Genomic DNA, 13,601 nt, shown 5'->3' with positions numbered 1-13,601 from the left:
CGGACTATTTGGAAAATGAAGCGTATAAATTGAAATGAAGTGCCGCTGGTCCGCTAATCTGATTTTCAAATGTTACATCCGAGCTCCTCTAAATTTATTATATTATATATATGGGGACAAATACATATAAAAAAAAAAAAAACAATTCAGTTAAGTTTCATATATCTGGTAAAAAAATTAAAAATCTTAGAAGTTGCTTAACACCCATAGGCCAAACTAATGAACACCACCCCTACACACAGAAGATCTAAGGACATACATCTCTGGTGCAACACAACCGTAACTTGGTGCGCCTTTCTATAGCCCAATGCATAAAGGAATACAAGCTAGAACTATGAGATCACACTCCAATGGCCGAAAGAACAGAAAGGATCACTCATAGCTCAAATTGAGAAAGCAACAAAAGGCTCTAAGTCTAGATACTCACTGACTATCACTCTAATCTCAACACTGATCAATTTAGGTGAACTATATTTGAGGTTGCTGGAAAAAAAATTGAAGTCTAAGCACTAACAACAATGGACAAGGCTAAACCTCTCAAAAAGTTTCAAAGGATTGTATTTTGTGTGAGGGTATTCTCTGTCAATCATAGACAAATGATCGAGCCCACTATTTATATTGGGTTTCAAATAATAGCCAATGGTTCAATGCAGATCTCAAGATCCACAGAATTAAGGATTAGCCTATTTTGCTTATGCCTAGTCAATTTCTATTATTGCTTTCCTTGATTAATTTGAATTTTGAATTTGATTTTCTTCCTTGCAATGGCTAGACTCAGGCCGTCACAACCGAAGATCTAATTTACCATACTTTTGGATGTAATTAAAATTGATAAAATATAATTGGTAAAATGTGATCTTCATAATATTTATGATCTTGATCTTCATGATATTCATGATTTTCGTGATTCAGCATTTGATCATTCCAAATAACTCGTGTGAATCATATATCCGATAATAATATATCAAATTATTCATTGTAGCTCGCGTAGATCATGTATCCGATTATCTTGTACAACTTATCATGTTAACTTGTCAATTCCATTTGTAAATACTCTCCTTATTATATAGTATTTACTCTATTTATCGAAATCCAGAAGATCGAGATATATTCATATTGATCAAGCTGTAAACCAAATGTTTTCGTATAAAATTAGTCACAGTTTATTTGATGCTGATTGATTGGTGGAAAAAAAAAATCATTCTGCATTCGATATTGATTGGACTGTACGACTAAAAAAAAGCCATTCCGCATTTGATATTGATTAGTCAGAATTTATTGGATGCTGCTTTTGGAAATATTTTGCGAGTGATGTGTAACTTACTCAACTGGTAAAGACAACTTGCCAAGCCCTCCCCTGGTGGAAAGTACGACTAAGAAATTCCCTTTTCTTTTATTTTATTTCCAAAAACAGTTTTTATTGTGTTGACAGTCCTTAACATGGCAAAAGTCAATCTTTAGACCGGCTTAAAATGAAAATATATAGTTAAGCCACCTATTAAAGTGGTTTAATATTTAGAGTTGGTTCAAATAGAACTAATGAAAAAATTGCTAATTTATCTCAAATTACATAATCAAAATAATTTAACACATTCTAGAATTCGCCCAAATTGTTATTGTTTATCTTGATTTGGCTGCTACAAGGAAAGAAAAATGCAAATTTGGTGAAATTGGTATATATATACGCAAAGTTTCAAACCATCCCAGCCTTGCTGGTTCATTTTGTTTTGTATTGCTAGTATTATACCAGGCCTTACGGTACAACTACTATCTAAACGTAGATTTCATAATATGTACCTTTTATTTTTTTTCATTCGAAATAGGCAGTATCCATTTAATATACCCATAGAGGTACTTTAGTCATAAAATGTATGTAAGGATTCAGGTTTTTTTTTCTCTGTAGTATATATATTAGCACATCTACCTAGAAGAATATTTGTATTGGCAGAATATATATTTGAATATGAGTGAGTCTATGGTACTATGCATATTACGATTTGTTATCGTGCTACGGCTCTATATTCGAGTTTTCAAATCCTAACGGTCGATCTGAACAGTTCATCTTGTTCTCCATATTAATATGTGTTTGGAAACCAAATTTTACATTTTTTGAAATTTTTTTACTATTTTTTTAGATTTATTGAAAATCACTGTTTTTGGATGGTCCAGAATTTTCAGATCAAGTGATTTTCTAAATATCTAAAAAAATAGTAAAAAAATTTCAAAAAATATAAAATTTGGTCTCCAAACACATATTAATATGGAGAACAAGATAAACGGCTCAGATCAACCGTTAGGATTTGAAAACTCAAATATAGAGCTGTAGCACGATAACAACTCGTAATATGCATAGTACCATAGACTCACTCTTTGAATATTGTTAACAATATTAATTTAAGCCATGAATTAAGCCACAATCTCCAACCAAACAAGAAATAGATTAAAGCTTCCAATTCTTTAGACCTCAACCAAACACTAGCTTAACTATTAGACAAGTTTTTGTGGATATCAAGACTAAACATACCATACATGTAGTGAGAATTAGTTTTAAAGTTTTTTTTTTCTTTTTTCACAAATTACCTTTCCTAGATTAAACATGTGCTATTCTGCATCAAAATTTGTGCAGAAAGCTTTGAAATTCGTGCAAATCATGTGCATGTGAATTCTAACACTAACGGAATAGTTGATATCGGACCAGCTCTCATGTGTCCTCCAACAGTGAAGTTTTTAAACACATCAGGGTGGAACTAGGATTTGAGTATTGATGGTACTAAACATTATTTAAGAAAAATAATTATAAAAAATTCATATAACACAATATAATAGAAAAAATTATAGACTGGGCCAAACATTATTTTCACTATTTTATTTCATACACTACAGCAGATCAAGGCATCAGCTAACAGTGAAACCGGTCGCTGATTCTCGCGTCGCCGGTCACTGCTGCCAAAACCGGTCGTTGATGGCCAAAATCGGTCATTGATAGCTCGGTCGCTGAATGATGTCATCTCGGTCACTGATAAATTTTGAGCGACCGATTTTTTTTGTCGCTGTTGGTTTTTGTTGACGTCATGTAAAGCCATCAGTGACCGGTGAAATCGATTGCTGATGCTCCAGGTATCAGCGACCGGTCTTTTGGTATCAGCGACTAAGAAAATCGATCACTAATACCAAAAGACCAGTCGCTGATGCCAGAAGGCTGGAATTTATATAATTCTATATTTTTAAATACCAATAATATCAAAATTTTCTAAAGTTAGAGTTATTGTAGCCAAGACATGTTTGAGAGCAAAATAAAAATACAAGCAACAGTGCAAGCTTTCTTAAATAATTTGAAGTTAATATTGAGATATTATCAAACGAGCCAAATGGAGAAAAATAGCAGAAAATAGTAGAAGAAGTCTAACTTTGAAAATTTCTAGCTTTGTATAGTATGCTGTTTTATTTTTGAAATGTCTAACTTCGAAAATTGCTAGAAAATAGTACAAAAATCCAAATGGAGAAAACTTCGGCTCTAAAGCGCTTGTTTTTCTGTCCTCTATCTAACTGTGGTAGTGGATTTGAGATTTGGACTTTTGATCAGCCTGCATTGGCTGATGTTCACCCAAAAGGTAGTACAAAGTTTCGGTATAGCAAGCTGTACCTTTTAACCTTAAATACGCTCTTCAGTTCAGATTGCAAGTATACAATCCTATCGAGTAGTATATTGTCAGGTATCGATCCACAGGACGGTTCAAATCTAGACTGGACTCTACTTAAATCAATTAGGTACTAGAAGTTTGAAAATGTTGGTTTGGTTTGTTTTAAGTTCCTAAACTTGATTGCAATAATTAAATGACAGTAATTAAAAGTTTGATTTTAGACAATTGTAAAAAAGGCATTTCCAGGATTTCAGATTTCATATTCAACTCTACCTCTCGGTACCTGACGCGGAGCACATGGCCCTCGAGTTAATACATCATGCATCTGTTTCTACGTTGTTTCTTTGTGTAAGGATTCACTGATAGTACCTAATATTCCTAAACCTCAACTCTCGTATATTGGCTTAATGAACTTGTTAACAGAAATGCAATTTCACCTTCTTAGGTTTCCAATGCTAAACTCTCGTTTATTGGTATTCTACCTAAGTTATTTGTCAGGTTTACTAAAGGCATCCACCTTCTCTCAAATAATGAAAAAGTTCACCTCTCAATTACAATTTGGTCTCGAAAACCTACCTCAGATACCCATAGAGGTACTTAATTTATTCATAAATTGTCTGTAAGGATTCAGGTTTTTATTTTCTATGTAGTATATATATTATTAGCACATCTATCTGGAAGAATATTTGCATTGGCAGAATATATATATATATATATATATATATATATATATATTTGAATATTGTTAACAATATTAATTTAAGCTATGAATTAAGCCACAATCTCCAACCAAACAAGAAATAGATTAAACCGTGATATAGGTTTAGATCTCTACTAAACATGAATAACTTAGACCGGCCTAAGTTAGAATAACCAACTAATTAAAGCTTCCAAATCTTAATTTAGACCTCCACCAAACACTAGCTTAACTATTAGACAAGTTTTTGTGGATATCAAGACTAAACATACAATACATGTAGTGAGAATTAGTTTTAAAGATTTTTTTTTTCTTTTTCCATAAATTACCTTTCCTAGATTAAACATGTGCTATTCTGCATCAAAATTTGTGTGGAAAGCTTTGAAATTCGTGCAAATCAAGTGCATGTGAATTCTAACACTAAAGGAATAGTTCTGACCAGATATCGGACCACCTCCCATGTGTCCTCCAATAGTGAAGATTTTAAACACGGGGTGGAACTAGGATTTGAGTATAGATGTAGCTAAACATTATTTAAGAAAAATAATAATAAAAAATTCATATAACACAATATAATAGAAAACGTTATAGACGGAGCTAAACATTATTTTCACTATTTTATTTCATAAAAACTATAATATAAAAAATAAATATTTACATTATTTAACATTTATTATGATTGTGAAATTAACAATTTACCACAAATCTTAATTTAAAAATCGAACTGATTTATTTTTTCACTACTGCATTGGAGTCTGGAGATGTGAATTTTGTTCAAGAAAAGTGATTTTTTTTATTACTTTAAAAAAATTTTGTTTTCTGTTTCTGTTGGAGTTTTGTTTTTTTTTTTGTTTTTTTTTGTTTTTTTCATTCGTTTTATTAAAAAAAATAATAATTAAATTAATAATCAAACAAAAGCAGGAGATCGAGGCATGTGCTATATATATAGGAGTACTTGCAATGTGTTTTGCCCAAGGAAAGAAAAGGGCTAAGGATCCATCGTTACAATAGTGAAGCTTAGAAAATAAACAAATTCTCTTAATATCTAGGTGGGAAGATGAATATTGAAGCACAGAAAACATGCCCCGCTGTTTGCAACAGTAAGAAGCAGGAGGGTACTGCTCGCAGGTTTTTTAACTATGAGCCGACTTCGTGGAGCACTGACACTTTCATCACTCACACAGCCCCTATTCAGGTATACCTCCGTACATTAATCTCTATATTTTCCCATGAAAATCAACTCCTAAGTTTTACTTTGTTGTTGGGTGCCTTGTATATACTGGTTCTTTCATAAGAAACAGAGAGTAGTTCTATTTCGCTGAAAAGAAAAGATATTTAACTGCTGTAAAATTTCTTTATTATCAATAACTGTTGTAAATTTTAAAACTAATCAAAAGAGTGCTTAAATTATATTTAAAATATCCAAGATTGATGGCAAACAATATACAGGAGAATGGAGTAGGTCTGATAGACGAAATACCTACTTAATTTTGGGTCTAATGTACCGTCTTATATGCTTTAAGATCCGTGCGCACAAAAATTTGTTCGTTTTCAAGACATGGAGCTCATCGAACCTAAAGTAGGTCCGATGGGCATTGGACATACTCCATAATCTATATATAGTTGGTCAACAATGAAAGACAGTTTTAGATTTTCCACGCTAGTTTTATTTCCTGTTTACAATTGGAACAGTACTAACCTTGAAAGCATAAGAATACTTAAACCCTCAGTTAATTAGTTGAACCCTTTTTCATTAAAATTAGTATACAAAAATTACCCAAGGCAAATTTCTTGAATATTTTTCACAAAGCTCTTATTTGTACCAAATATATATAATACAAGACGAGTGTAATTAGTACAGCACATTTAATTGGTTTTGCAGAAGCCCAAAGAGTGGATCGAAGCAAGGATAAGGGAGCTAAAAGAGGAAGTTAGAACAATACTTGGGTCCACCATTGACAGTGTGGAGATGGTGAACTTAATTGATACAATTGAACACCTTGGCATAGGTTACCACTTTAAGAGGGACATTTACGATGCATTAAGCCATCTTCATGATGTTAAAGTAGTTAATTGTGATCTTCATCATGTTGCAACTCGCTTCCGGCTACTCAGGCAACACGGGTTTAATGCGTCTTCAGGTAATATACAATTAATTTCATCGGAAGTCATCTTTCGTATCAACTTGTTTTTCATATCAACCTTTTAAGAAAGCAGCTTATCTTAAATAGATGAACTCCTGAATCTATTTTCTTAAAATCATGTTTTTGTTTTTAAATCATATATAGTTGCCTCTTGTTTAATGATTTTTTTTGTTTTTTTGTTTATGAAGTTGTATCTGGAGACGTAGTTAGGAGTGGGAGGGAATTGTCACATATTGGACTCATGTGGCTCCGCGCGCCTCTATCTCCAAACATTTAATTAATTGCTTAAGCTGACTATTTACTGTGTTTAAACATTTACAGATGTATTTCTCAATTTCAAAGATGATCAAGGAAACTTTGACGAGAATATAAGCAAGGACCCGAAAGGATTGCTAAGCCTGTATAACGCAGGGTATCTTGCGACTCCTGGTGAGGAAATACTTGTTGATGCAATTTCATTTGCTAGGGGCCATCTCTCATTAATGCTCGATGATTTGAGATCCCCACTAAAGAAACAAGTATTGCGCGCACTCAAGATGCCGTTGCATAAGATGGTGGTGAATGTGGAGGCAAGGTTTTATATTGAAGAATATGATGAGGAAAACCGAAATGAAAGATTACTTGAGCTTGCAAAATTGGACTTTAATACGTGCCAAACTCTTCATTTAGAAGATATGAAGTCTCTTTCTCTGTGAGTTCAATATATAATCCTTGTAAAACTATTCAATATGGAGTAGACTAAAATCTGTTTTATCACCATGGAAATAATTGCTTACCAACGGGGAATTTGGGAAAACTATATCCGTGGACTTACCCACGGAATTAGACATTTCCTTAGCCACGGTTTTAAACTAGATGCATATATTTAAGCTGCAAATTACTTTAGATCAAACTTCACAAATCAGACCTACCAATACATGCATGCGTATATATATGAATATGTATGTGTGTGTGTGTGAAAATATATATATATATATACAGAGAGAGAGAGAGAGAGAGAGATGTTGGCTAATGTCAAAATATTTGTTCCTAGACCATAGAACAAACGCTTTGGTGTTTACATTTTTATAGTCCAAACAGTCGATCCAAATCATACAATATTCAATCTATATTAAAATGTGCTTGGAGACCAATTTTTACATTTTTTTTTTGAATTTTTACTATTTATTAAGTCAGTTTTAAAATCAGTGTTTTCAATGATCCACAAATTTTTCACTGTTTATTAAAATCAATGATTTTAAAATTGACTTAACAATTAGTAAAAAAATTCCAAAAAATATAAAATTGTCTCCAGGCACATATTAATATAGAGATGAAATCTAATGGTTTGGATCAACCTTTTGGACTTTAAAAATTAGAAAACCATTGATTGCATCATGGCTACTAAACAAACGTTTGATATTAGCCAACCTCTATATATAAATATATAGATATATATATAATCCGGTTAAATTGCTACGGAAGCACTTCGGCCGAAGTACTTATGGATCCAATTTTAAAATTACATGTTCTAAAGTTCGACCTAAGTAGCTCAATAAATTGGTTATATACTAAACACGTAGAATAACGATTTTTACATTTTTTGGAATTTTTTTAACTATATTTTACGTCTTGAAAGATGGCCTCTTTTTGGCCTAAAACTAAAAGTCTATATAAGCATATTGCTCTCATATACTTGTATAAGTAGAGTAGCCAACCTCCCTATATATAAGTCCATAGTGTCTTTACAATGTAAACCTACATACTTAATAAGCTTCAATACAACCAAATATACTTTCTTACTTAAATATATAGTGTTTCATTTCATTATTACTAAACGGCTTCACGAAAAGTTTCAATACCTATTAGTGAACATAGATTATTAATACAGATATGGTTATATACATGTTGCAGATGGTGGAAGAACCTAAATACAGATATTGCCGAGAATCTAAAATATGGACGGGACTGTTTATTAGAGCTATATATGATTTGGAGTTGCGGACAATATTTTGAGGCCGATCAGTATAGCCGTGCACGGAAAATGATGGCCAAGATGTTTACATTGCTAGCACCTATTGATGACACTTTTGATGTGTACGGCACATATGAAGAATGCAAGCTTCTAAATGAGGCAATACAGAGGCAAGTTATATATATATTTTACCTGTGATATGTTTTCTTCATTAGTTAAAATTAATGAACTGTAATCTGAGTACTATATATATACATTGTCGTCCAATGGTGATATTCTAACAGAAAGATATCGTTCAAATGACTCTAGGGGAATGTATTTTATCATTAGTTGCTGAAATTATAATGGTAACCAAAATTTTCTTTTGAAGGATCTCTCAGACCTAAACCAAAGTTAGAACTTGAAAGGGTCAGATTTAAATCGGGATGAAGATGAGAATCACATCTGCACTTAATTGATAAAGATAATATCATCATATGTAAGAAAGAGAAGCTAGAGTCCGTCCTTAACTCCAAAAAAAAAAATTCAAGGAAGAACATCCTTCCCCCTCAACTTTTTTGTAAAAAAAAAAAAAAAGAGGAAAAACGAGCTATATTTCAAATTGCACAGTTTCGTTATGATGAAAAATGACTAAGAATAATATCCCCAATTGTTATATATTTATTGCTAAGTAGCATGTGCTGGAAGAAAATTTTGATAACACAAAATGAACAGGTGAAAAAACTAGTTTTTATTGATATAGCGATAAATCTTCACAAGTATTATTGTGAAAAAGGAGAAAAAAAAATCCAATGTTTGTTTTTCCGTTAAGTAAAAAATATAGATGTTTTATTTTATAAATATAAAAAAAAACATTGTATATACTTAAGATAATCTTAGACATTTGTCATCATAAGTTCTTTTTTTTTTTTTTTGGAGATCGATGCTTCATAATTAAATTGCAGAATTATTAATTAACAGAAAATGCTTCATAATTAACGGAATTATTAATTAACTTGCAGAATTATTTATTAATAACATTATATATATTTAGTGAAACTAATGTCAGTACTGGAATCACTTGCCTGCAGGTGGGATGAAAAGGCAGTGGATTTACCGATGTACTTGAGGAACTTATGTCACCAACTCATTAAGACAATTAATAGCTTTGATGATGAATTAGAGCCTAGTGAGAAGTACCGTTTGCCTTACATTATCAAGTCGGTATGATACCATGTTTTTCTCATTATGGCGAACTCTGCATATTTATATTATTTATTTATGTGGATTATTAATAATTATAAGTAACATATCAAGTTTAAAAATTTTAGGTGTGCAGAATCCAGAGGTAGTGTTAATTTTTTTAAACTGAATACCTCCTAATATGTATACTTTCTGTTTGATAATTATTTTCATCCTGACTTTTCGAATATATATCTTATTTTCAGTATTTTAAAGTTGTAATGCATTTTACATTTATATAAATAGGCTCAGACACTTATTGATGGTTACATGCAAGAAGTGGAGTGGCGTGTCAGTGGGTATGTACCATCCTTCCATGAGCGCCAAAAACCCGCAATAGACGGACATGTTGGCTCCCTCGTGGTTGGTTTTCCTTTGTTAGGAGCTCCAGGGGAAGTCATCACCAAAGAGGTCTTTCAGTGGCTCTATACTTTCCCAGATGTCACCATGGATTGCATGAGAATTATTAGATACACCGACGATGTAGTAACTCAAGAGGTACCAAAATGATCTGATCATATTAAAGATAATTTTGTAATTGATTTGGTGTGCTATAAATTGAAAAGTCATTTGGTATACGACGAGCAGCTGGGGAAGAGTAGGAAATAGATTTTCATTTTTCTGTTTAGTTATGTATTGCTTTTAATATTTCATACTCAATTGCTCTAGTCGAATTAGACATAAATATATATAGTCACGTGGGAACCAACTGATCATCTACCTCAGATCAAATATTTAAGAATCCAGAAAAGGGATTCATGATTTATGGTAAGAACAAAAATCAAGTTATTGGAAAAGTGCAACTTCAATTCAAACTGGAAAATGGAATGCATTGATTAAAAAAACTAAAGTTTTTACTAAGTAATAGTTCTAGCTTCACAATTTGTTTTCATTTGATGCTTGCAGCGTGAGACTAAGTCCGGGCAAGGGCCAAACACACTTCAGTGCTACAAAATCGAACATAAATTAACAAATGAAGAAGCAACTGCGAAGTTCCAGTCCTTTTGCGAGGATGCATGGAAGAGAGTAAACCAGGCATGCCTTCACCCAGCTGATGTTCCCAGGACAGTACTTGAGATGTTTGTTAATCAGTGCAGACAAATGGAGACCTTTTATGTTTACTTCGATGATGCATTAAACAAACCCAGAAATATGAAAAAAATAAGTTCTCTGCTTCTGCTGGAACCCTTCGCTCTTTAAATAAGTCAACCGCATGCTATTACCAGTCTGGATGACTCTCATGCAGAGAATGAAATAAATAGGTTATTTGCCAGTAGTTGTTAAAGAATAAACTCAAACACAGTCAGATTTTGAGGTAATATTAAATAAGTTGAAGGGGCAAGTGTTGGTCATCCTGGGCATATTAATTATGTTTTTCACTTGTTTTCTAGTCGAGTTTCAGTTGGTTCTCGTATTAAGTCGTTTGGAGTTCTCTATAAAAAGTCAAGGCAGTTTAAGTAACCAAGTGTCTGGTTTAAGTGCTGCTGTTTAGAATTATGTTTTATATTTATTCTTGTACGAATTTTAAGGGTTTACTTTAATGGTAAGAGTCTATTAATAGAGTTGTATTCTGTTATGGATGTAAGAGAAGAAAATATGTTTAAGAATTACTAAAAAGAAATTGTGTTCTTGTTTCTCTTCATTAAAAAGAATTTTGTTTTTATATATCAGTAGCTACGTCTTATATGTACTCTATACTTGTATATGTTAAGTTAACTTTAACGGATAACATACAAATAATAAAAATTATTAAATAATTTCATAATTTTTATAATTTGTATAATTGTGGGGTACAAAAATGTTATATGTTCAGACCTCTGATCTGATGTTTCCCTTTTGATATTATGCCTGTCTCTTAGAAACTGGGAGTGGGAAGGCCTCATGGAGACACGGGAGCTTTGAGCGTTTCTGCTTCTTTTGGGTTCACCCTTGATGGTCTACTATTCATGATTAGTTGTCAAGGGAATTTATTGATTATAGAGACGTTTAACTCTTGACAGACGGAAGCCTCCGCCGTTAAATTGATGTAGAAAAAGGGAATAGATTTTTCGTGGTCTATTTCCAACATTTAGCTTTTAAATTTATAAAAATTCTAAGACACACAAAGTAATATTATTGTAAGTTCACAATCTATTATTATAGTACTTGAGGTATCAATTCAAGAGACAACGAGAGAATATAATTTTCACTAAAATAAACTAATAATAAAACAAGTGCAATAATGTAAATTGGGGGGTGTTGCAATTTTGTTTTCTTTTCGCGTTCAATACCGAGAGTGAGATGTTTGTAAACAAGCAAGAGAGAGAGAGAGAGAGAGAGAGAATTCTAAGCTTTGATAACAATGAGGGGAAATCTAGGGGCCTTCGGCAACTATCCGTTGATTTTATTAGTACCTACTTGGCTACTTGTCTTTTATTCATGTCTTGAATTAATGAGGGTTTCTAATCCAAATGGCTTAGCCTATACCTATTCCAATAGTCGTTATTACTTTACTAGGGAATTCGAGCAACCTTTCGTTTACAAGCAACTTAAAACTCTTACTAGTATTTCACATCAAAACCAAAGGTCAAACCTAGGTGTCCCAAATTCTAAGGTTGCTCGATTAAAATATGTACCTTAAAACCTTTGTCTTAAGTGTTCCGGTTATTTCTAACCTAAAGTTTCTTATACAAGACTTGGCAATCAATCAATACATCATTAATCCCTTATGCAGTGGCCTCATAAATAGACTCGCGAGATTTGTGGTTTCATGCACACAAGTTATACATACAAGAATAAATCCAAAAAAAACAAATATATAATCAAAACAATCATAATAAAATCCAAGTAAGGTAGATTTTATACCAACATCAAGTTTACAAGCCTACGCCCCTAGAAAAGGGAACTACTCACTCTAGGTAGCGAAAACATCCATGATGAAATAAAGATAAGTACAAGAAAACAACTAAAATAAGTAAGGAAAATAGAAAACACCAAATCCCTAGAGCAATCCTCGTCCTCTTCGAGTCCTTCGTCTTCCTTTCGTTCAACCTCGCTGCACACCTCGTTTGCACCGTAGAAGGATGGAGAAAGAGTAGAAAAGATGTAGAAAATGTGCGTAAAGGACAGCTTCGACCCCCCTTCTTCTGTAACTGCCGCATGACTATATAGCAATTACCTTGCTTAGGGCTAAAGCATGCAGAATCTGGAAATAAATCAGGGCTAAAGCATGCAATTACCTTCTTCTGCAACAGCTTCGACCCCCCTGCAATTTGGCAAGTTTTGGAGGCTAGTGCAGCCGATTGTGCAAGCGGGATCCGCCCTGTCTGGGCCGCACCGAATGTTCGTGAGTTGTGAACTTGAAGACTTTACTGCACGTGCGGTCGCACAACCCAGACTTGGGTCGCACAGAGTCCCTGTGAAGTAAGCAGTCAATCTTGGGACTTGTCAGTTTTTCAGCTCCTGCGGCAGCACAGAGTGGGACTTGGGTCGCACGGAGGCACTGGAGTTTCGCATTTGTTTTGGAGAAGAAGTTGCATAATTCTGAATTTAATTTTTTGGACGATTTCCCAAATGTGGGGCCGCATATTTATATGGAGAACATGTTGAGCGCTTCAGATCAACCATTTGGACATTGAAAACGCAAAACCGAGTTATAAGCATATGCTCTCATATGCTTATGGAAGTAGAATAGCCAACCCCTCTCTCTCTCTCTCTATATATATATATATATATATAGAGAGACAGAGAGAGAGAGAGGGAGAGAGAGAATGGCTAAGTTCAAAACGTTTTTTTCCTAGCCCCCGGAACAAACGATTCGGTTTTTTAATTTTCAAAGTCCAAACAATTAGATGTTCAATCTATATTAAAATGTGCTTGGAGACCAAATTTTACATTTTTTGAAATTATTTTACTATTTATTAAGATGGTTTGAAAATCGTTAAAAATTTTATTAATACCCTAAA

The 13,601-nt window shown here is 33.1% G+C and overlaps 1 protein-coding gene across 1 annotated transcript; it reads left to right on the top strand.

Annotated features, from left to right (window-relative positions):
- The first annotated feature begins 5,324 nt into the window (after positions 1–5,324).
- LOC144552416 (alpha-humulene synthase-like) lies at positions 5,325–11,297 on the top strand. Its single transcript, XM_078300415.1, has 7 exons — positions 5,325–5,533; positions 6,221–6,479; positions 6,804–7,173; positions 8,376–8,606; positions 9,507–9,639; positions 9,904–10,155; positions 10,564–11,297. Exons 1-7 carry the CDS (start codon positions 5,396–5,398, stop codon positions 10,855–10,857), a joined length of 1,677 nt encoding a protein of 558 aa, XP_078156541.1. The 5' UTR covers positions 5,325–5,395; the 3' UTR covers positions 10,858–11,297.
- Positions 11,298–13,601: the final 2,304 nt, after the last annotated feature.

Source organism: Carex rostrata, chromosome 4, assembly GCF_964058835.1.
Source record: "Carex rostrata chromosome 4, lpCarRost1.2, whole genome shotgun sequence".
Taxonomy (NCBI): Eukaryota; Viridiplantae; Streptophyta; class Magnoliopsida; order Poales; family Cyperaceae; genus Carex; species Carex rostrata.
Note: the sequence above shows the minus strand (reverse complement) of the source record. Positions and strands in the feature narration are given on the sequence as shown.